The sequence below is a fragment of the Lingula anatina genome, chromosome 3 (genome assembly GCF_051362555.1).
Source record: "Lingula anatina isolate TDL-2025a chromosome 3, LinAna3.0, whole genome shotgun sequence".
In the NCBI taxonomy this organism is placed as follows: Eukaryota; Metazoa; Brachiopoda; class Lingulata; order Lingulida; family Lingulidae; genus Lingula; species Lingula anatina.
This window is the reverse complement of record NC_141769.1, coordinates 9,537,244-9,561,862: the sequence shown is the minus strand read 5'-3', so window position 1 is coordinate 9,561,862 and position 24,619 is coordinate 9,537,244. Positions and strand designations below refer to the sequence as shown.

General features: G+C 37.2%; 2 protein-coding genes and 1 non-coding gene across 5 annotated transcripts; all 3 read right to left on the bottom strand.

Annotated features, from left to right (window-relative positions):
• Positions 1–3,310: 3,310 nt before the first annotated feature.
• LOC106156835 (metal-response element-binding transcription factor 2) lies at positions 3,311–14,329 on the bottom strand. 3 transcript variants are annotated; one of them, XM_013532260.2, is made up of 16 exons: positions 14,139–14,329; positions 13,582–13,715; positions 12,521–13,243; positions 11,897–12,099; positions 11,676–11,757; positions 11,212–11,304; positions 9,413–9,513; positions 8,945–9,004; positions 7,979–8,055; positions 7,690–7,742; positions 7,331–7,442; positions 6,865–6,988; positions 6,327–6,394; positions 5,642–5,815; positions 5,043–5,157; positions 3,311–4,853 (listed from the first exon to the last, which is right to left on the bottom strand). In XM_013532260.2, the coding sequence occupies exons 2-16, from the start codon at positions 13,712–13,714 to the stop codon at positions 4,044–4,046; spliced, it is 2,928 nt and encodes a 975-aa protein (XP_013387714.2). In that variant the 5' UTR covers position 13,715; positions 14,139–14,329; the 3' UTR covers positions 3,311–4,043. The 3 variants fall into 3 exon arrangements, with proteins under 3 accessions (XP_013387714.2, XP_013387715.2, XP_086864956.1); XM_013532261.2 differs by having other exon boundaries at positions 13,582–13,727; positions 14,139–14,270; XM_087008830.1 differs by lacking the exon at positions 13,582–13,715 and having other exon boundaries at positions 14,139–14,281.
• A 3,347-nt stretch (positions 14,330–17,676) lies between these two features.
• Positions 17,677–24,316, bottom strand: LOC106174474 (uncharacterized). Its single transcript, XM_013556049.2, has 6 exons — positions 24,168–24,316; positions 23,666–23,777; positions 21,763–23,253; positions 20,281–20,542; positions 19,811–19,940; positions 17,677–18,366 (listed from the first exon to the last, which is right to left on the bottom strand). The coding sequence occupies exons 2-6, from the start codon at positions 23,739–23,741 to the stop codon at positions 17,677–17,679; spliced, it is 2,649 nt and encodes an 882-aa protein (XP_013411503.2). The 5' UTR covers positions 23,742–23,777; positions 24,168–24,316.
• Positions 20,990–21,071, bottom strand: Trnal-aag (transfer RNA leucine (anticodon AAG)). Its single transcript has one exon. It is a non-coding gene; the product is annotated as a tRNA-Leu (tRNA).
• Positions 24,317–24,619: the final 303 nt, after the last annotated feature.

The following is a 24,619-nucleotide window of genomic DNA, read 5'->3' as shown; positions in this document are numbered from 1 at the left end:
ATGCAGCTGTCCTTTCCATTAAGGGAAATTATCAATTTTACAAATAGTGCAAATAATGCTGATATTAACTACTGCTTTTTCAATTTCAGTGATCCATTCAGTGTTTTTTCCTAGTACTACTGATACTAAGGAACATCGCTTGCGTTTACCCTGTGCTACCCCGCATTACCCAAAGGTTTAATCGGCAACAGAAAGATGACCATTTCCTTGAACATATTAGCTAAAACTAGACAAGGAGATTGCATGACGTAACAGACGAGAATTGGACCTAGATCTGGGCAACAAAAACGGCAAACTAATTTGGAAGATTGAAAACTTCGTAGAGACATCGAGAAAAGGCGTGGTCATAGAGTCCTCTTTGCTGAAGACAAGCGGCCAAGGCTATGTAGTTCGCCTGAATGTTTCGACCCTTTATCCTCGCATCATTTGACCAACCATTGACATTTGAAAAGGAACTTCATTTCAAAAATGCTGATATGAGTCAGGTCGTGTGGCAACAGCAGCCAATTTCAGAGGTAAACCCCAAAATAGATTTTGACACCATACAGACCAGCCACGTTGATGGTTAGTTGAAGGGACACTGTACGTAAAGTGGACTATCCAATGCTAAAAGAGCACTTATTATTGGCATTCTGTCCAGGACGGTTTTATCAACGCTAGGCCAATAGTTAACTGTACTTTACTGCGACTACTTTGATATTTGTATAATGGAGTTTGACGTGCCCTGCTAATCCCAAGAAATGTTAGTGAATCCGATTGACGTATTTTGAATGTATTGTGTGATAAATCGAGATATTCTCATTGCAGCAGTATTTTACTTTTCAGTTGTGAAATATAAGGTAACTAGAAAAGCACTCCGAGAGCGCATACCTCCGCCAAGGCAGCATTTTTTTATTATTATTGATTATTGATTGGGTATTGATCCAGATCACCACCAAAATCACTTCTAGGTTAACCCATTTCTGACCTACATACCCTGAAAATTTCATCAAAATCGGTCCATAACTTTTTGAGTTGTATTGATGATTGATTTTTGATTATTGATTTTTGATTGATTATTGATCCGGATCACCACCAAAAACTAATCATCTCTCCCTTGGTCCACTTCTAACAACTTCTAAAAAATTATATCAAAATCGGTCCATAACTTTTTGAGTTATGTTGATGACAAACAGAAAAACAGGAGTGAAAACAACATCCTTGGCGGAGGTAATTAATTTGAACTGGTAAAAAGGTATTTGTTCCTGATCTTAGAGATACTGGTATATTAGCCCTTGAGGTCTGCATATGTTAATAATCTTAAAAGAAGTTGCCGAAAAAAAAACACATGCCACCAATTTATACAATCTTGGACGTGTATAGATACTGTATACTTGGATCGATCAAGGTAAAGTGAAATCTATAACATTTGTGTCACTTCTTAAATACCTTTATACAACTGTTACTTTTCAATTTCTATTTAAAAAGTTATAATAATTATATTACAGTTCCTACCTTATGCGTTCATATGGCTTAAATATCCAATTTTGGAAGGGTCTTAAAAGCGCAAATTAAGGTCCTTTAGCGAGGCAAAATGTTCACGCAGTCTCTATTTATCACTATGCATCGCATGACGTAAGAAAAACCTTGTTCGACGTTAGTGACATATCCATGCAACGAAAAAAGCTCCTTTACGTTTATTGATGGTTGTAAAAAGGTTTTTCCAATGATTGCTCCAAGTTTTTTAATAATAATCGATGCAGTGCACCTTCACTATTGACTTACGTTGGGATATTAACAAAGCATTCACCTGTGCGTCGACGTCGCCACTAAAGACGGGCTATAAGGTCATGAAAATTGTACACCTTCGGCTTGTTCAAAATAAGGCGCACTCGTAAGTCTTTATTTCCATTACATAAAATCTACCAGCAACATAATAGTTGGTTTAGTTCCCTCATTTTTAAGCATAGTAATGGTATAAAATTGAAATCATGTTTAGACTGAACTATTTCTTAATCCTTCACAAATTCGATATGACATTTACTTCTCAGAAATATCAATTCTGCTTTACCTACAATTCTCCCAATATACACGAGTAGCTCTTTAATATTTAATGAAAACAACATACACTTCTTATCGATTTGTGTAGAATGTAGTACATGCCCTGATTCTATGCTGCATTATAGTAATAACTAGAAAAGCACTCCGAGAGCGCAGACCTCCGCCAAGGCAGCGATTTTTGATTATTATTGATTATTGATCCAGATCACCACCAAAAACTAATCTCTTCTAAGGTAACCCATTCCCCACCTACCCTGAAAATTCCATCGAAATCGGTCCATAACTTTTTGAGTTATGTTGTTGACAAACAGACAGACAAACAAACAGGGGTAAAAACATAACTTCCTTGGCGGAGGTAATGATTATGATTCTAAGCAAGTAGATAAAATCCAGTAATGGACCACCAGCTTTCTGTACGTATGAAGTGAAAGCATTGGTTTAATGAATAAGTTACTTGTTTTATCGCTGTTATAAAGGATAAATTATTTAAGGTTTAATTATTTAAGAGAGAGCGTGGAAGGAAGCCCTGCTAAAGAGTCAAAATTGAGGGTCTACGGGAAATTAAAAGAAGTTGGAAGATAGAATGTGTATGTTTTGTAATGAAAAAGTAGAAGATGAGTATCACTTTTTTTTCACTGCTGAGTTTATGAAATTTCAGGCAAAAATGGTATCAAAAGGGAAAATGAGCGATTGCATCTTTCCTGATCTGGAGGTGGTTAAATAGAGACCTTGAGTGCTCTTCACAGACTTTCACAGGAGCACAACAAGTTTCTCGTTAACTTCTTCCAGGTCAGAAAAGCTCTGATATAACTCATGGTAAAGCTGGTGACTTTGTAAACCCACAGGGCTTTACCGATATATATTCTTAATCATATATTATGTATCATAAATATATATATATATAATCGATACTGCAAAGGATTAAAGCTTAATATTAAACTTTTTTATAACTTACTTCACTATTTTATAACTGAACACTGATACATCATTAAAGTGAAATACACCCGATTTTAGTAATAAACGTACAAAGTATGTTAAGTACTTTAAAATGACGCTGGCTTTTCTGTACGACTGTAAAAAAATTCATTAATATTTATCTACTATAAGAAAGATAAAAGCGAGAGCCACTTCACTAGACTCTGTAATGTAAATTTGTTTATAATTGATATTACTATGAAAAGTTTCGATTTCAAATATATGCAGTGATAAAAAAGTATTCGTTCTCATGTCAATTTCTGCCTCAACGAAAATACAAATCATACTCTAATCATAAACATCGTAACAATTTTATTTTTCATTTCTTTAAAATAAAACTGATTCATTACAAATTCCTAATGTTATGATAAAAAACTGACGAACATTTTGAATTGGGGAAGTCAATTAGTCTGATGCTACTTCTGTATGGAAACATTACATTTCAGAACCGTTCACACTTTAAGAAGTTATATGGGGAAAAAAGATACTATTGCAGCTGAAATTTTAAGTTATATATTCAACTTGTACTTCACTATCTATAACTGAATACTGATACTCCATGACAGAAGTGAAATACATCCGCCTTTAACAACAGACGTACAAATTATATTTAATACTTTAAAATGACGCTGGTTTTTCTGTATTACTGTAAGAAGATTATCAATATTTATATACCATAAGAAAAGTATAAACGAGTGCCATTTCACTAGACTCTGTAATGTAAATCTGTCTATAATTGATATAACTGTGAATAGTTTCGTTTTCAAATATATGCAGTTATACGAAGTGTTCGTTCTCATGGTGAATAAGAGATCGTCAGTCCCAACCAGGTTTAAGAACTGCCACATTTTGATGCAGTACCAGAAGGTATTGTAAAAAAAAAAATGTCTGCACAATTCGTTTGGCTGCGTTAAAACATCATTAATAACAACCTTCACGGTACTTGTTTTAAGTCACAGGTCTATAGCCACTACAAAAAATCTTTGTATTGTTTTTTTTTCCAGTTAACTGTTATGGCAGTTTTTCCTTTAAGGCGCCATGCCTTCCCACTCCACGAGGTATTGCACTCTCCCATCTGGCGTCACCCTTCTGGCCAGCACAGTGAAACGCTCCCCCTTTGCCAGTCTATCCACGGCACCAAAATAGTTCTTTACACTGTTCTTTAAGTGATTGAGATTCACCTCAGTTTTGCGCACGCCGTTGATTTGAGCTGGATCCACGGCGTTGGTGAATAGCTGAGTTTGTTGTTCTCGGACAGGTGGCTGTGATAAGCTACGACAACGCCCCCTGTTGGGAGACTGTGGCACCTCTTTTGCCTGCGCCTCAAGATGAGCCAGGGCCTCGAGGCGAAGCTTCTCAGCTCGAGATTTTCGCCCGCGTTTCTTCCTTGGGCTGCCGTTTATTGAGGTAGGGGGCGTGGCGACTAGTCCATTCGTCCTGCCAGTAGCAACATACGAAGCTGACGCCATGACGGTCTGCCCGGTTTGGAGATCTGAAAAAACGGACTCCCCTTCGTCTTCCTCTTCCTGCGACTGCTCGCTCTCAGTGGCCCCATTTTGGTACCAATCTAAAATCCTCGCCTTTAATTCTATCTGCTCTATTTCTTTATTTCTCTCCACAACAGTCTTAAAAGGGTGATTGTATCCCTCGTAGCTACTGGGGCGAGGAATGAAGTAATCAAGAGCACTCTGAGATGAAGTTTCCAAATATTCGCTCTCGTCATCGTCGTTGTTGTTGGTATCAACATCCGAGTCCTCGTCATGGAAATCATACACAGACATGTTTCCGTTGTAACCTTTGTAGGTAGTGTTGGCACTGATAAACCTGCGCATATTTCCCTGAAAGTAAATGAGAATTATTTATAATCTTCAGATTTCCAGCAGCGTATAATCGGTACATGAGCTTGTTGGGTGGCCTGATATGCCAACATATTATCAAAATTGAGAACTATTCTAGGTGAATAATAATAAATAACTACTGTAACAAACCTTGGTCTACCTATCACTTTGCCATGACCTTTCACTTACCTTTGCATATGCCTTCATCAACATATCCTTGGCTAGTTTAGTTCTTGCCTCTACATCTTCACTGTCACACTTTCTTTTAGGGTGCTTTGGGTGCTTTAGGGGTATGGGCGAGTTGCTAAAAAAGGAAGGGAATATAGTAAGAAAAATGCAATAAGTTTATCCTAGATCTTATCTATTTTTAAAGGGCAACTCCATGGGATTAAAGGTTAATTTATTTTTGAATGACTGGCCAGTCAATATATCAAGTGACCAGCTTCTCAAGCTCCAATGGTAATATCAACATCAGGTATGCTCCAGAAATAATTATTTAAGGGGTTAAATCGTTTTCATTTAGTGTATGCAAGGTTTTATAAGAAGCTGTGGATGGCAAAAATAAGCAGGGGATTTTCAAACCCATGGAGAGTACCTTTTAATTCTGAAGCTGGGGTTTCTATTTCAAGTTTTGGCAAATATGTAGAGACTGTACAGAACACAAAAGAGTAATCATACAAATCTGAAAATTCAGAACATGGCTGTTTGTACATAAAATATAGAGTGTAAAGATAAAGAAATATATTTCACCATCGTCTTCTGCCAAATTTCTGATTGATTTATCATACCTTTCAATTGGCACAAAAGTTTTTGTTTTTCTGCCTTTCATTTGCAAGTTATTCATAACTTCATCTGTTATTTGTCCATCTTCTGGGAGAATAACGGTGGGAGCTGGGGGAGGGAGGCGCACCCTCAGACCCCATAAAGTCACTTTCTTCTTGATTTCACGCCCCCACGCAAACCTGAAAAAACGACAACAGCTGTATTGAATATATGGACACAGATAATTTGCCAAAATCAATGCACAGAGTACTATTAATAAAGTAAAATGGGGTTAGATTTCAAAATGGAAATTTTTATATAAAATCTACTCCTTTAATAACGTTAACACCAATTGTGAAGACAGACAACAAGAACATGTTGGCATCACCTTCTGCCCAGCAGAGTGAAACACTCCTTTTGCCAGTCTATCCAAGGCACTAAAATAGTTTTTTTTTCACTGTTTTTCAAGAGATTGAGATTCACCTCAGTTTTCAGCAAATTTTGGGTAATTCAAAAGAAAACAATCAGAGCTTGATAAAAAACTTATTCAATCCATGCCCAAATTCTAAGTTTTCACATTCAGAGAAGCTAATTATACCAATGAAAAAAAATGTTACACCAAAGTAATTCTTTAAATAAGAATTTTTAGGTAATTCTTAAAGGAGGCAATAAGCTAAATGCTCATTTTGACACCTGGTATAACTACAATACCTTGTTTTATTCCCCTGCAGTGTTTCCAGCAAGGTTCTGGCCCTCTCACCACGGGTGGTACTGTCCAGCTGGGAAGTTAATAATATAAATATAATGAGAATTTTGGATTTCTTATTTGCAGAATATTTGCCCAAAAAAATAAACCAAATGCCTATTTCTTAAGAACCATTTTTTCTTCCTATCAAGCTTACAGCATTCATAACTGCCTCAATAAATCCACAGAAACCAACATGCAAAGTGAAAGACACTGTAACAAAGACAATCATCAAACAGCAATAATTAGTCCTGAGAAAACAAAGTCACATCAACCATCACAGCATCATAATGCTATATTTTTATCAATATGTTTTTGGAATAACATATAAATATTTATTGTTTAGAAGAATTGCAAAATCTGGTTTCAAAGAGCCAATAAAAATTTCACAAAAAGCTGAAATTAATTCAATGTGGCCACCCCAATATGTTAAATCCGATACTAATATATATTATTCTTCTACAAAAGCAAGCCAAATTTTTTTAAAAATAATATCACACTCACATGGTTGACCTGTAGTCTCTCCCAGTTCTGGTTTATCCAGGGCATAAAATTCTCATCAAAGTCATAATACTTCTTATTGTGCTGCAGTGTAAGGTTGAACAAGGCAAGCTGGGCCACATCCATCCTAAAATGAGGGCAAGGTCAAAGGGTCAAGGTCAGCACTCTGATAAGTCACAGTTGAATAAAAATTAGTCAACAAATACCTTACTTTATCAAATGTTTTATCTAGATACACTAATGTACATTCATAAAACAGATGAAAAACAACACAGGCCATTTCACAAAAATAGTTATAATCTAATATATATAAATTATTATAACATATAGGCTGATGGCAGCCCATACAGTTTTCTACATAAGCTAAAATGTTCTACCTTGTCTTTAGAGAGAGAAATGTTTTATTTTACTCTAATTTGATGATTATTTTGTCTTATCACCACAAAATGGTATCAAAAGTTTTCAATACCATTTGAGTTCCAGTCTTTTGACATACTCAATGCCTCCATTACACATAGTGCAAACAAAGATGTAGAACCTGTCCCCATACAGCAAGGTGTAGCTCAAACACTGGGTACATGCTGGAATAACACAGGAATTGTGAACATAATAATAATAACAATAATAAATTTAATAATAATTTCTATAGAACTGCACCGCACAATTTGTTTCAGTGCCAACTATGTTCATCTAAAATGATCAATTTGTCAGAAAGCTTTTTTTCCAATTTATATATAACTTGCAACACCCTAGCAAAATCTATAATAAGTTACTTCAAAAGGTATTCTGAGATTTGGTTACTGCTTCACAGATGAGGTGAGCACTCACCCTCGTGGAACCACTGCCGACAACGACAGCACTGCAACATTTTCATGTACCAACTGAAAGAGAAAACATCCATTTTAATACTAATTTCGATTATTTTTGGTAACATCATTTCAACACAGACCATTATTATTTTTTCCTTGCAGGATTGTTTTCACTCATTAATAAATACAATGCCTCTTTACATTATTGTGTTGAAAAAGCTAAATCATTTTATACTTTCACATCTGACTGAAACATTCAGTGTTGCAGCATCCCAAGATACTGAAAGAAGTTTTGAGAGCAAACTTACTCCCCAGGCCCCCCACAATAACAGTATCGCTGGTCACTGTTGGTCTTGTGCTGGGTGTCCCAGTTTAATGTACTCATCTGAAAAACAACAGCATTTTCAATGACAATGTCAACAATGACAACAATATCACCCTGTGCTGGCTGTTTGACAGAGACTATATTGTCAATAAACAAGGATGACAGAGCTGGTGTGGGAAGTGGTCTTTTTAACCTTTTTTATCCCAGCAGTCTGTGATGTTAACCACTGGTCCTACACCCCCGGCCAGTAACATTTTGTTTGGACCAGTTGTTTTTTCAGAATATGTGAATTCAGTGGTTCAACATGGTCATTAGATCTTTTCTATATTTTTCAAAAGAGCTTTAGATCTGATTTAATTTATTTCTAAAACATAACTGTTACATGACTATTCTTAATGATAATAATATTATTATGTTATTGCTAAAATTAATGCAACAGGGGGTAATGACCAGTCTTATGGACAATTTTATTCAGACCAGTGAATCCTGATTGGCACTAATAGATTTTACTATACTAGTGGTTAGAATGGGTAGTAAGCTGACAAGTTTATGGCACAGACTGTTGTAGGAACTTGCTATTCGTCATCTCCTGAGAAGAGTTTTTTTTAGGTTGGCTGCCAACGGTAACAGAAATGAGGGATCAAAAATTATTGCTTCAGCTTGCAATTTGATGAATGATCTGAATATGTTCTGCAAGCCATGTTAAACTTGTTGCCAAGATAATAATGTACATCTATACTTAACTTAGGCCATCATTAGCTGATCAGCATAAAAATACAAATTCTTAAAATCAAATTGGAGATAATGACACACATTTATCCCTTAAACCTTTTTTTTATTTAAACAGTTGTCATCAAAAGCTGCTACCACAAAAACTCGAATTACCAAGTCATCAAGTCCACATTTAATGATATAGGAAACATAAGACCAAATACTATAGCCTACTTACAGCATATGGCAAAACTCTTTTCACTGGTTTCAAGGGACCTTTTCTTTGATACGTTCCTTTCTGAAATACAACCATATTGTACTTTTAACTAATAATCATATTATACTACTAAATATTTCTGTATTAGACTTACCAAAAATGCACAACAAAAACTATTTTACTTCAGAAACAGGTAAAGGAAGACATAAAAAAAAACTTTATTAAAATGTACTAGAAATATATATATATTTTTTAATTGGAAATCCTATTTTTTTTTCTTGGCATTTTTCCACCAGAAGCAACCCCCCCCCCTTCCATGATCCTTGTTTGTAAGGTTACCTTGCCACTTCTAAATACATTTTCTTATCACTCTAAATCATGCCTGAGACAAATTCATCAGAATTGTCAAGTTGTCAACAAAGTATTCATTAGATTGTTACAATTTACCAAACCAACCAAATAAAATCAGAGCCCAGTGATTTCATTTACCTTGTAACTGGTAGCAAATACGCACTGCCTACACAGCCAGGGGACATCAGGCTTCAGAATATCACTCTCTATTGGTGGGATGTGGCACTCCTGGTGATAACCTAAACAAGTCAAGAACTTCAGTACTAAAACAATTTGCAGTTAAGATCATACCGCAGAAACATCTTAAAGTGTAAATAAAAATATTTCTTAAATTTTCACTTGCATTCACTGTTATTCAAATAAATTAAGTTTTTAAGACTCATCATTTTCACTTTCTGATAAAGCAGACAAGCTCAATCTGTTCATCTGGACTATTCAATTACCTTCTAATATTATCAACAACACTAATTTAGGCAATTTTAACTTACCAATTTTCTCTACACCTGTTCATGATTAGAGAGTAATTACCTTACATACATTTCATCTAAATCACACCATTAATTCACCAGAGAATCACACCAACATAGACTAACTAGAGACACCTACCCAGATCACAGTTGTCACACAACACTAGGGACGCCTACCCAGACCACAGTTGTCACACAACACTAGAGACACCTGTTGCCGACCCATGCAGCAAAATAAGTTGAAAAGTAAAACAAGTGTATTTAGATAATAATTGTTATTATTATTACTATTTGCAATTAGGATATTATTATCAGTATTTATCATTGTTTGTTTCATTTAGGGAACAGTAGTATTGTATAAGTTTTGAGATTATATTACCAGTGACCCATTGTTATGGGCCAATTATTTTTGGGAGTAATGAGCAGATCATACTGGGGTGGAGACCACTCGTGATTTAGCAGCGGATGTGCATGGGGGCTAGCCCATCGTATGATTTTATCACAGATACGCATGGGGGCAAGCCCATCGTATATGTATACATTTTTTTTTATTTTGAATAACAGGATTTTCTCCAAGTTTATGTAGCTGCAATTCGAGTAAGTTATTATTATTTAATTATTTATTTGTTCATTATAGTATCATAAATTGTGCCTTTACTTTGCTCATGTTCACCATTAATTGTACTCCATTGTTAGCACTATCATTTTGATTTTTATTCATTGTGTTTATTTTCATTATTTTTTAGTTTCACCATTTGTCTTATGTATGATGTGATGATGTGAAATAAAGGCTACTGAGATATGAATCCCGAGTTGTTCAACAACACCTACCCAGACCACAGTTGTCACACAACACTAGAGACACCTACCCAGACCACAGCTGTCACACAGCACTAGAGACACCTACCCAGACCACAGTTGTCACACAGCACTAGAGACACCTACCCAGACCACAGATGTCACACAACACTAGAGACACCTACCCAGACCACAGTTGTCACACAGCACTAGAGACACCTACCCAGACCACAGATGTCACACAACACTAGAGGCACCTACCCAGACCACAGTTGTCACACAACACTAGAGTACCTAGACCACAGTTGTCACACAGCACTAGAGACCTACCCAGACCACAGTTGTCACACAACACTAGAGACACCTACCCAGACCACAGTTGTCACACAGCACTAGAGAAACCTACCCAGACCACAGTTGTCACACAACACTAGAGACACCTACCCAGACCACAGTTGTCACACAGCACTAGAGACACCTACCCAGACCACAGTTGTCACACAACACTAGAGACACCTACCCAGACCACAGTTGTCACACAGCACTAGAGACACCTACCCAGACTACAGCTGTCACACAACACTAGAGACACCTACCTAGACCACAGTTGTCACACAGCACTAGAGACACCTACCCAGACTACAGCTGTCACACAACACTAGAGACACCTACCTAGACCACAGTTGTCACACAGCACTATCTCGTTGGGTTGTTCGGAGGTTTCACCTTGGCAAGTACAACAATGGATCTCTCCCTGGCTGGGCCCTGTGAATTTAACTGGAATTACTTTCTATTCATTATTGTAAAATAAGTGCTGATTTACCATGTCAGCATCTAGATCAGTTTTTTTTTAGGTTTTGGTTTAGCAAAACATCTAAAATATAAGTTCATCTACAGGAATTTGTAAGCAGTTATATTCTTGTGGTTACTTTTGATTGATAAATTACTCAGGATTTGTCCAAAATTAATTTTGAAATGGCCAAATGATAAATAATAGAACCTAAACAAAAATTATGCATGATGACACTCAACTTGTAACAGAATATCTTAAATTCCTATGGAAATATTCAAAGCAAGGTGAGTCATTATAGATATTCTGTCTTGAATACCTGTGTATATTGAAGTTAAAATATTACCTCTCTGTATGTGCCTAAACAATGCCCAATAACAGGAGTCATCCTCAAACTTCACAAAACATTTCTCTACTTTGGAGTCCACCTGAAGTCCAATTAAAAGAACATATATCACTCAAGTAACAAAAATTTTCAGTTCAAATTAGACTTCAAATAAATGTGATAGCATGGCTGTGGGGCTGCCATGGCAACTATTGCCTAACATATATTATGGCAACTATTACCTTCAGTAAAGTTCCCAGATACAACAGGCCGTCACTCCAAGTCACCAACACTTCCTGTCCTTCCCAGAAAGTCTTGTCGTCCTGGGGTTTGTCTGTACTGTGCGTAGACCCAGCCTTACTCCTCCTGCGACTTTCCGACTCATTTTCAGTATCAAGCTCAGTTTCTGTGCAAGTTGTGGAGTCACCACCAACATGTTTTCCATCTATGTTTGTAAACAATTAATGGAATTAAATAGCAAATCACAAGATCTTGTTTTTGGCCAAAATCAGAAATCACAAAGGAATCCAAATATATCAAAACCTAGTGACCAAGCTGAAACTTGTACGCTGTCAATGATGCACTCTTAAACCATCTAAAAGAACATTTGAGATGAAAATGCTCAAATACTAGTAAAAAAAAAGGCAATCACGTGACTTTGAAAAAAGTAAGGACATTTTTGTCTTAATGAAAAAAAAAAAAAAAAAACAATTGATAGAACACTTAATTTTAGGCAATGTATCTTTCAAGCTATATGTTCAATCTACAGAACACATACAGATATTTTTAAGGCCTATATCTCAACGATTTAATTGTTCTTCATGTTTAATTTATTCCATATGGAAAAGTTTAGATATATTACTTACTGCACACAGATGAAATGATTCTTCTCTTACGTATTTTCTTCATGCTTGCCGAGCGCGCCATGCCCTCCGTTTTGGCTCTTCTTGTTGGTGTAACCTTCACATTTTTATCCATGTCTGATGTTCTCAATCTCTTAGCCACTGGGGATTTTGGAGAACCCTTAGATGACTTCCGCTTTTTCACTTTCACCTGAGAACGGTCTGACTTCTCATCATCATAGACAGATTCCCCATCTGATGAAGAGGAGGAATAGCTAGAAGCATTGCCATTCAAAAGATGTTTGTCAGCTCTGGACTTTGGACTTCTCCTTATGCTAGTTTTAAAGTAGATTTCTGTGGTGTCAGTGTCAGTGGACTCATCATCTCGCTCACCAGCACTGGATGTATCGGTCTTGCCAGATTTTGCCTTCATTCTCACTGGAGTTTCTCCCACCATAGAAGAAATGCTACCACCACCCTGTTTCTCTTTAAGTTTATTTGCCTTTAATGGCATTGTCCCGTTACTAGATAAGGGTGATAGATCAGTACTAATTGTAGGTGGTGCCACCTGTCGAACTTTCTGTCTGGACTGACTTAGTGGGGAAACAGCAGCTCTGGTTTCTCTCCTAGGTGGAGCAGGTGGGCTGCCCATGTCCATTTGTTTGACAGGTTTATTCAAAGCAGCTTTCAACTCAGTAAAGTTTTGACTAGGTGGGATGCTTGCTCTCTTTGTCTCCGACTTCAAACCTGGAATTTATACAGCAGCCTTAAATGAAGTAAACACGTCAATGTACATAGTTTCAGTCAATTTTACACTTTTTCAAGTACTACATAAGTTTTTGTGGTAAATTAGACAAAGCAAGTACAATATCTTCAGATACTGAAATATGACTAAAATAACTTCACCTTAAAGCATTTAGAGTAAGTGATAAAAATTTTACTTCTTCACAATTAAGTTTTGACACTTTGTGAAAGGTACCCATAGCAGGAATAAGCCACTGCCATATAGCTTTATATGTCCATATTATTACTGCCTGCCTGTATGTAAACAAATGAGCGCATATGCACAGGCCATTATGACTAACCTTTGAGGGGTGTTGGGGTGCGTGACTTGGACTCACTCCGTCGACTACGTGTAGGACTGGGAGAACCCTTCTCCCCACCACCTCTCAACCCTCCCACTCTGGCAGGGCTTGTGCTACTTTCTCTGGAACTCATTCTGCAATGAAGCCTAATTATGACTCTCTAATGAACTGTCTTGATACAAAGTGATAGAATGGATATATTTCTGTGATATAACTTGATACCCCCCCCCCCCCTCCATCGCATTCCTGCGGCACCACAGAACGCGAATAATCAAGTACATTTAGTTTCCTGCTTATATATGATATCAATCTGAATAAAGCCCAGGTCTTCCTTTTCTCCCTCTCCATCTGTACCATAAACTCGGTCCACGCTAATACCAGGCACAGAAAGGATAATGTACCGACCAAGACAACATGAGGCATTTACTTCGACAGTCTTCGTTCACAAACACCTTGCCGCCCATATATCAAAACACTCTTTAGGAAGGTCACCTCAAAACATCTCACTTAATAAATGTCAGATGACGAAATTAATCCATAGTTTTTACAAAACTTACCCGTAATACAGTCTGTCAATACGGGAGGTAGATAAAATGCTGACTATTTTCTCAATCACGGATTGAGTCGCCGTTTTCTCCCGCCATCTTTAAACTTAAACTATTCCGCTTCACGAGGCGGATGAATATTTGTATATGTATTATATGAATTTGGATATATTCAATTGAAATGCAGCCATAATCGTATTCAGACGCTACATTTTCCGCCTTACTTTGGATTTGATTCATAAATACAAACATTTGCTTGGAAATTTAAGGACTAAATTCTCTGCCCAGATGATTGAAATCGAGGCAGCAGTTGTTCGACACTTCCGTCTTAGCAAATGTGACGTACTTCTGTTGTTTGTTTATAACGTGACGACTGCACTGAATTCCTACGACACCCCCGCATACGAAGAAGCACATTGAAAAATCTAAGAACCCAGCGCCTCAGCATTGCATAGACGAGCAATGACAAACCAAGGAAAGGGGGCACAGCGGGTCGCTTAACCCCCACACCAAACCACATGATTTTCCCTGTATACCCTCTTCTCAGCCAGTAGGCCCTATAGGCCCCCTATTCTTTCCATATTTTCTACAGTAAGGCCTAAAGCCAAATGCACATTTACGTCATGATACGGAGAATATTAATCATTTTGCTTAAGTTAACATACGGAAACAATGCGACCCGCATCGAAAATAGCTTAAGTCAATACACTAACAATTTCAACTCAGATTAGATTCAGATTCTTTATTTACAAACACCTTCACATAAAGGTACAATCAATTACAATACTAGTAACTATAACATAGAACAGACAAATAAATAGATAAATAAATAAATAAATATATATATATATATATATATATATATATATATATATATATATATATATATATATATATTAGCATATGGTTGACATCAATGACTATACAAATGGATACGTCCTGTAGGCCTAACTCTCATACATGAGCACATAAAATGGCGCAACTTAAAAGTTCGGTTGATGGGTAGGCCTAAATGTTCTTTTCTGGAAGAAAACAACTGTAACGCATAAAAAAATAATAATCTTACACTTCAACGGGGTTGCGTAGCTATGAGGCCTACACAGCGAACATACCAAGCTGTTTAAATCCTCTGTAGCAACCAAGTGAAGTTCTTACAATTATTAACATATGCCTACACCTGAAATAGCCTACGAACATATTCAGTGGTCTTAAAAATATTCAACCAACCAATTTCATTAGAATCTTACCTGCTCTCCTAGTTTAGAATTTGAAATTGACGCATTCCTCAGCCGTTTCTGGTCTGCCTGGTGTAGCAGATTATCATGAAACTCAAACCATAGTTCTCGGTGTATTATTTGGCATACATTCTGCGAGTAAATATCTGTAGGCCTACAAGTATTTTACCGAAAAAAAAATTAACAAAACATACATATCCTCGGTCATATGACTCGTGGCATAAATAGTGACTGACTGCAAAATGCTTGTTTGTAGCGCTATCAACTCTCGAATATCATTTGTTGTTTCAAAGTCGGGTTTCGACATCAGATTTGAACGTTTTTGTTTTTTTTTTTTGTTTGTTTGTTTGTTTTTTTTTTTTTTTTTCTTTTTTTTGTGTTGTTGTTGTCGTCGTCGTTTTTTTTCATTTTTATTTATTTATTTTTTTTCACGAAGCAGGATTTACATCACGATAAAAAACCTCTTAATTTACAAGTTTAAATAGACAGAAGTGTACGACATATAGACTATGCAAATCGTGACGCCGACAGTAGGCCTACTTATAATTACATGTAAATTACGTGATTACGATCGAGTACGTAGGGCCTATATATAATAATTATTCCGTAGGATTGAAGATATATATATATATATATATATATATATATATATATATATATATATATATATATATATATATATATATATATATATATATAATGACAATGTTGCTTGCAGAAAGTGGGCTACTTATCTATAGGCCTACTTATTTCCTTTAATTACAAAAGACTAGCCAACAGGAACACACAAAAGAACAAAATCAAGCACAAATATTTTGGCGTTAGCTCAACTACTTTTTTGTTTTTAATAAGTTTAGGAGTGAGATATAAGGATCATTCCGCTATTGAAAAAGTTATTTAAAAGCTGTACCCGAAGTAAAACGAATTACTTCTCTCTTACCCGGTCCAATGCCATCATGTTCTCCACAGTTTCAAATAGGCCTATTTTGGTCAAAATAAATTTTTCGTTACTTTTATGCAAAATACTGTACTAGATATTCACACCTGTCAACATTTATAATTGCCAGAAAGGAAGATTTCCTCGCGCGTCATACTTATCCCGCCTCGAGACACGCGCGTGCGTGCTCCTCTCTAATCAATCTTTTTAATATTTTAATTGAAAAAAAAAAAAAGAAAAGAACACCGCCCATTGTTTAAAAATATATAAACAGTTTGCCGTACATAAGTCATAAATTATTTAAGAAAAATCAAATCGCCCAGCAAGTAATTTATTAATTTTCAACTTTATGTCTTTTAATGTTTGAAGGAAGCCTTTCACAATACTCAGTAGCATTGTTTGTTGCTCTGTTAGTAGTGATTAAATATGCGTTTAAACGTTAATTTGAGGGAGATTTGTTTGAAATTGAAAACACAATTTACAACACAAAAATGTTACTGTTACTCAAACAGCTCAAATGAGCAAATTGATCCCAATGCATTAATAACGAGAGACGTTTTTCTCATATCATGGCAATGCGTATTTCTACGTTATCTAAGCGGATAAGGAAATACATGTAGATCGTAACACACAGTTCTGCCACTACGTTATTTACCGAAAAAATATATTTATTGTAAGGTAACTTCTGCTTACCTTCTGAAGTAGAATAAATTAAAATCAGAAATTGGGAGAAGGTTTAGTTATCAAGCCTTTTCTGATGCCCAAGAGTTTCGTAGGATTCTTCAATCCTACAAAACAAGTTCGATTGTTTTTCTTTAGTATGTGGAATAAAGCAGACATGCATGCCACATATAAACCTATGTGAAGGAGATTTTTAACACGAGTAGTTTCTCTCGTAAAACAGACAGCAAATGTCCCCCTACAGTCACTTGTCCATGACTTCGCCCACTTTGCCTTAAGCAAAAAAAAAAAAATAAAATAAATAAAAATAAATAAATAAATAAATAAATAAATAATAAAATGAATAAATTTTTTTGTTTCTTTGTATTATATCGATGTCGTAGAAGTCTATTTACATATCTTTATTTTATTTCAATTGGTCAATTTTTCTTCCAGGTTGTTGATCTGAAATAGACTTGAAGCCTTGACATTATAAGAGTAAAAAAGCTAACTGAACTCTTCTTCGTAGAGGCACAATTGTCATAAATACATATAATTTGACACTGTTTCGTATTTATACTGTTCTTATAAGCATGGTTAATGCTACAGAAAGCTTAATGATATGACGTTTTCGTTATCCACTGTAATTGTTTTTGAAATTTGCTTTTCTAAAGTCTAGCTGAAAATACTGCACATATAATGTCATAAATAGTTTGGGCTATGGTCCATATCTGTGAGGTGCGCACGACAACGGCGGGAGGAGTCTACACGTGCCTGATTTACACATTGAAGCACGAGTGCAAAACCCAGTGCTCTTCTTCTCCACACATTGGTTTGCTATGAACGGGTTCAGCAGGGAAGTACAATACTGATGGAGCGTGCAGTCGGAATCGTCCTGGCAGTCAACACACCGATTTGGAAAACCGAAACATTTGTCGCTCTGGCACATCCTTCCGCGATTACACAGGGCTGTTCTGGGAAGTTTTTCGGCGCAGACGTTACACTGAAAAGCGCTGTCATTTTTACAGTACTGGTCTACCGCGCACGCTGAATCTAACGTGCACTCGACGCACACCAGCTCGTGGCATTGGTCTGTTTTGCACATGCCGTCACGTGTGCAACTGTCGCACGTTTCCTTTTTCAAAGCACACGTGCCTGAGGCAACCCTACAGTAATATCCGTCGGAACAATCTCCGTCGCTTTCACAACTCACACACCTAAAGCCCGAGCATTTGCCGCTCAAGCAGTCGCTATCACCAGTACACTGGCCCCCTACTGGTAATTTATCGGCGCAGTAATTTATATTGAATGGAGCAGCTTTGTTCTTGCAAAACTGGTGAGCCAGACAGTGGTAGTCTTCTTTGCACTCAACGCAGTGAAGTCCGTCGCACAACCCTTTCTTGCACATCTGGTAATGAAAATTATTACTGTAGAAAGATATCAACAAGAGTATTTGTATTTTTTCTTCTTGTTTTTTTCTTTTTTTTTTTTCTTTAATGTTGATGCCAGATTAATTCGGGTCTCAATTGAGCCCCATTTTCCCTTGAAGTATTTCAAACTTTTGATAATGAAATGTAAAATGCTTTTACCAGAACTCAAATAGTAAAGAAAATATTTTAAAATCACTTCTTATGATTTCTATATATGATATATATTCATACTTTTTATTTATTCTTTGCTTCATTCGTTTACACTCATTCTCAATATATAGCTCCATTTAGCTTTTTTTATTTTATTAAAAGTAAGCGAACGGAAGAATTGTTTTCCAGGTTAAACTATGCTTACATCAGTGTAGCATGTTAAAAATTAAAAAATTATTCAACAAAAACTCAATAAATAGCTTGGGTCTACTCTTGCGGTGTCGCTTTGTTTTTAAAAATTGAAGAAACCTTCGTTACGATTTGTTTGATGTTTTAAAAATATTTAAGCCATTCAATAAAATCTTCAGTTCAGTTACATCCATGATTAGATAAACGCTATAGTGGCATACTTAAATGTTTTACATGAAACACGACAAATCAGCATTCTCATTGAAAGTAATTCGCAAAACCCTCGTTACCAGGCGTTGTGACAATATGTACTTGAGGTGGAATGGAAATGTGTCAGTAAAATAAACGTACATCTCGTAATACCCTTTTAGCGCAGTCTCATTTTTGTTAGTATGAATAACGCGCAAATATTATCCAAAATGGTTGTTATTTTAAAACTTTCTCTAATAAAACAGTTTAAAATCGTTACTAAATATGAACATTTCCCCCATACTAGCAAGGTATTTTTTTTTTAATTTTCCATGATTCACACAAAAGCTAGATTTATCACTTTCCGTCACCACAGATTTAGAAAAAGTAGAATTCGCGAATATATCAATATATCTTTCACTTCTATTTTCACTTCTCTGTTTTCTTCAGATGGAACTATACATTGAGAATGAGTGTCAATTAAAAACCCTTCACCAAGCAAAGGTCCCTTTAAGTAAGGCCGCTTTCACAATAGCGGACGTACGTATGCGCGGATCAAGTATGGCCCACCCACTTCAATGCTTGTGTAATTCACGCGGTATATCTATTGTCATTAACTAGGATTATGTGACCATATTTTACCAGCGGATCTGTTAGTCCGCTGTTGTGAATGCAGCCTTAGGCAATTATAGAGTACACAGAGAGCGCAGATCCCCGTGAAGACCAAATGTAAATAATTAGAAATTAACTGCTTTTATTCCAATGAACAATTCAATTGCTTATTTCCCTTCTGAAAAGCTGTCCTGAAAAATTCAAAAAAAAAAAAAAAAAAAAAAATCACATAATTTGCGGACGTATTCTATGGTTATTTCATAAGATAAAGTATTTGTCTACCTCATCTCTGGTGCAATATTCTCCTTCCACTTTGGTCGCCCTGCACTCGTTAACCACAAGGCTGTTATTCGCAGCGTGACAGTAGGTGTTGGGCGGAGAGCACTCGGAGTCCACGGAACATCCAGCACACCTGAAACATTATTTAACAGTTACTGATTGGTAAGTCGAGAGATACAGAGGAAATATGTTGTGAATATTTTTAATCATGTGCTTTATTTCTATTTTGACTAGTACTAAATCTATTTGACCAAGAGGCTTTTTTGTTCGCACCTACAAAATTCAAAATGCATAACTTAATGTCCAAGGATGCACATATAAATTAGCTCATTATGTAATAAATTGGCGTGAATGATTGCTAAGGCCGTTGGAATTTTTAAAAAATTATTTTAAAAACGTGAATAAAAATCAACGTTATACCATTTAGGGACATTGTGCATATAGCTAGCAACGTTAACGTTGACTGAACAAACCTGAAGTCCAAACATCTTTCTTCTGTGCAGTCTGAAGAGTTTTTACACGGACTCCCTACATCTCCAACACACCCAGAAAAGGGCAGTTTCAGCAGGGCTGAATGGACCAACTTCTTGACGTCATCCTCAGTTGCTATTGTACGAGCCAAGATGGCGGACAAGCTCTGCGTGTTTGGCAAAAAATACTGCATCAGGTCTATTTCACCTGTGATCGGGTACTGCTGGGCGTTGGAGTTGAAATTACCGAATATGGTGGAGGTACCTGCAACAATTTTTATACTTTTATATGACATGACTTATTTCGCGATTTATTGAATTTCAAATTCAGCATTCATTCATTCAGTTACACATTCTGAAATTTCAAGCATTAAGCATGTTCTGTTTAAAGTAAAGCACAAAAACGGCTTATTTTTTTACCTTCGCCAAGGAGGTTATGTTTTGGTTCCGTTAGTTTGTCTGTCTGTCTGTCTATATGTCTGTCTGTTAGCAACATTACAGAAAAAGTTATGGACGGATTTTTTGGAACTGTCAGCAGTGGGCCAAGGAAGAGATTATTTTTGGTGGTGATCAGGATCATTACTAATCAATAATCAAATACTAAATCATTCTAGAATGAAAATATAGGAGAGGAGTGAAACGGCATTGGGTGGAGACTTTTCTGCCTTGGCGGAGGTCTGCGCTCTCGGAGTGCTTTTCTAGTTTAAAAATGTGGCAGCGGTGGGATTCGAACCCACGCCTCCGAAGAGACTGGTGCCTTAAACCAGCGCCTTAGACCGCTCGGCCACGCTACCTCTTGGAATGATTTCGTCAGAATAATTTTTCTGCCCAAAATCCCCGAGCCTTGCGTGACGAAGATAATATTTCAGTTCACTCACAAAACATTAATAATTATAATTCTATTTAATAGAGCTATTGTTTCATTTTGATAAGAAATCCCAAAGGCAACATCTTGCGACTGGTAAGAGACAAAAGATGTGAGAATTTTTAATTTTATTTTAAGTTATGTAAGTGGATAACTGAAACCCATGTTATCAGTAAATAGGACAGGTGATAAGTAGATGCGCCTTACACCTAGAACCCACCGAACCCTAGATTCTTCAAGTTAAAAAATAGAATAAAAATAACTGACTTAATAAATTACACAAATATGAATAAAATTTAATTACATATGGTAAAATAAATACCTAAATTGAGCAAATATTTTTTCTTTTCTAGTAGGTCTCTCTTGGCAGCGTCAGGGCAAAGACATACGGGGGAGGGGGAGATTTACATACTACATGTCCCGTAATAATGTAGAACTTCGCCTTAAAAGTAATCAACCTTTATTGCCGTAATTTAAACATGGGTTTGTCTATATTTTATGGAAAATATATACATGTTATACAAAAATAAAACATTTTGTCCATCTGCAAACCCAAATGTTGCTCCAAAAGCTGCACGTACTGACATAAACAGCATATCTTGCATTTTTTTTCTTCTTACCTTTATGGCTCCAGCTTTCAATGAACCCATCCACAGCCGAGAGAATCGCGTGGCCAAACTGATGCGCGGCAGCACGGGCAAACACTTCTTTGGCGTTATCCAAGAATGCGTACATTCTCACTGTCATCGGGAGGTTGTCCGCATGCTGTGCCGTCACCGTAAGTCTCGGGGTGTCGTAGAACTTTATCACTACTGGTTTGGAGAGGAACGGAGTCACGTGAGTATGAACCTTGACTGACCAGGACAGACCGCTGATGGTCACTGCTCTTGACCAATATTTTTCGATACCCTCCCTGGCCAACTCACAAAACTGCTCGAGGTACCCTGCTGGCGGAGGGTGAAATGTGGCAGCGATGCAGTTCAAGCGCACGTGCACGTCTACATGCCTGCAACCTTCGTAGATGACGGCGTGGATCCAGTTCAGATGGCTATAACGCAAACCGAAGTCGCACGCAGCGACGCTCCGTCTACGTCGTCTGCGCCCACTGTCACCGTCTGTGGGTGGATCAGTTGTAGAGTCGGAGGTTGAGTCTTCTTGGTCAGATAACCTCCACCATGGATCAGCTGGATCAGGACTTGTTGTTGGATTTGGAGGAGGCGTTCCGGTATACTTATATGTCTCGTTGTCTATAGTTTTAGCGTGAATAATGTTGTCTAGTTCGATCACATCCGCAGCCAGTCGGGTGGCGACCGAATTAGCCGATCTTGACTGATCACAAAGAGGATGCCAGTCAAAAAGGCTAGTCTCCGCCACCCCAAACACTTTTTCAACCACACCTGCAAAGTCTTTATTGTTATCTGGTTTGGTGCTGTCTGAGAGTGTTAAAATACTGTCACTGAAATTTGGTATATGTTTCTCGAATTCAGTACAGAATGTCTGAATTGCCAAGTCCAAATTTTCGGGATTTGAAAGCTGTCGTTTCGTTCTGGCGTGAGCACGGGTTTGGAACACTGTTTGAATTTCCCGCCTCTTGCGACCTCCGTCACTTGCATTTGCACAACTTTGGACAACGGCCAGGCATTCTGCCGTCGTTTCGTACACGTTGGGAAGACCCCCGCACTGGTCATAGCTTATGCCCTTGCAGAGGCCAGTGTCTGGATCCACGTAAAACAAGTCACCGTCCTCTGTTTTCGGACAGGCGTTCACGGCGTTCCGACTCGTGCACGGGCTCTCACACCACAGCTGACACTCGACCATCGACTCAAATAGGTTGCCGCTCTGGTCGCACCCGTCCCATTCGAAATATTCACAGGCCTTCTTCACGGAGTTGTACCCGAAGCGGGCGATGCCACCCTTGCATTTACGCACCGTGGGCACCCTCTCTGTGCATCTGTCGTTAGTTTTAACGCGCAGCTGTTCCGGGGTTGGAACAGGGGGGAACCGGTCCTGAAGATTCTGCGACAGACACTGGGTTAGATAGGTGTGGATTAGGAGACTGGTACGCGATGAGCTCTCGGCTTTCACATCGATGTCCTCCAGGCCCAGGTCAGCTGAAACACACCAGAGGAATGCCTTTAGTCGTTGTATTGGGTTGATATATTTACGAGCGCCCTTAATAGAGGCACCGGTCGTTAAAAATTTACTCATATTGTACGTTAAGCATCCCTGTTTATTAATGCCAATATGGTTCTCACCATTGTCTTAGACTAATGAGATTAAATGCAGGCAAGGATATTATCAAACAGTTACATTATTTTTGTGAAATACACATTTCATACAAATTTTGTATTGTGGAATTCAAAAGTCATCTATAGTCTGAATGGCCTAGTGTCTATACGTTAATAAATAAATAAATAAAAATTAGTTTTAAAATACATCGCATCATTTTTGTTTTCATGTGGTCTGTGAAAATTTTACAATATTTTCCACTCACAGCGTACAAAATAAGTTCTTCTGTCTTACCGTCAAAGCGAATGCCTCGCGTGACTTGAATCCAGATAATTAGTCCGATCAATAGAAGGACGTTTTTCACAGCCATTGGTAAAGTGATCGCTAATGTACGGCACACCTTTGGCTGGAATTTAAACCAATAACGGATTAATCAACGGAATAAACGTGAATTTTTGGACCTAATATATATACTGTGCATCAATGTCGACGGCATAGAGCACCTGTGTTGGGCTTTAGTTTTCCTCAGAAAAATAGGGTGAGGGCGAGCGGTTAATGATATATGTACTGGTAAAGCACAAATAAAAATTTAGAAGGATGATTATTGAAGTTCGGCTAAACCATCCATTTTCAAATAATATATTTTCAAAAGGTGGCGGTCAGAAAAATTGTGCTGTAAGTTCAGCTCAATTGTTAGAGAAGATTGCTTTAACTCTAAATAGGCAATGCTTGGTAAGTAATATTTTTACACCAAGTTTTTACTAATTTAGAGTGAAATTATCATTTTGTTTCTTACCTTTTCTATGAATGTCTGTATTGAGCACCAAAGGTCTGCTGTTGCAGTTTTAGTTATAAAATAACGTCACGACAATTTCTTTTATAAGTCAGTATCTGAAGTATTTTTAACTTTCCGCCAATAAGAGCTCTCTCCTCCACGAGCAATTTTTAACGACCGTTTAATTTTCATTTTAATGGAATTAGTGCTGAACACACTAGTTTTCCGTTTACACATTTCACTTGAGGCTCAGGTAATTTTAATATCTGAAAAGCAGTTTAACGATTTTCGTTCCGTTTCGGTGAACTGAGATGCTGCCTCTCCCATTCGACGGCGTGGATTTTGTCAGCGAGAAACCATTCTCCCACCGCGACAGTGTCGTAAATGACAACAAAATACAAAACTGCCGTGGGAATTGTAATTTTAAAAAGAAAGGTTCTCCAAAAATTGTGCATTATGTTGAAATAATCAAA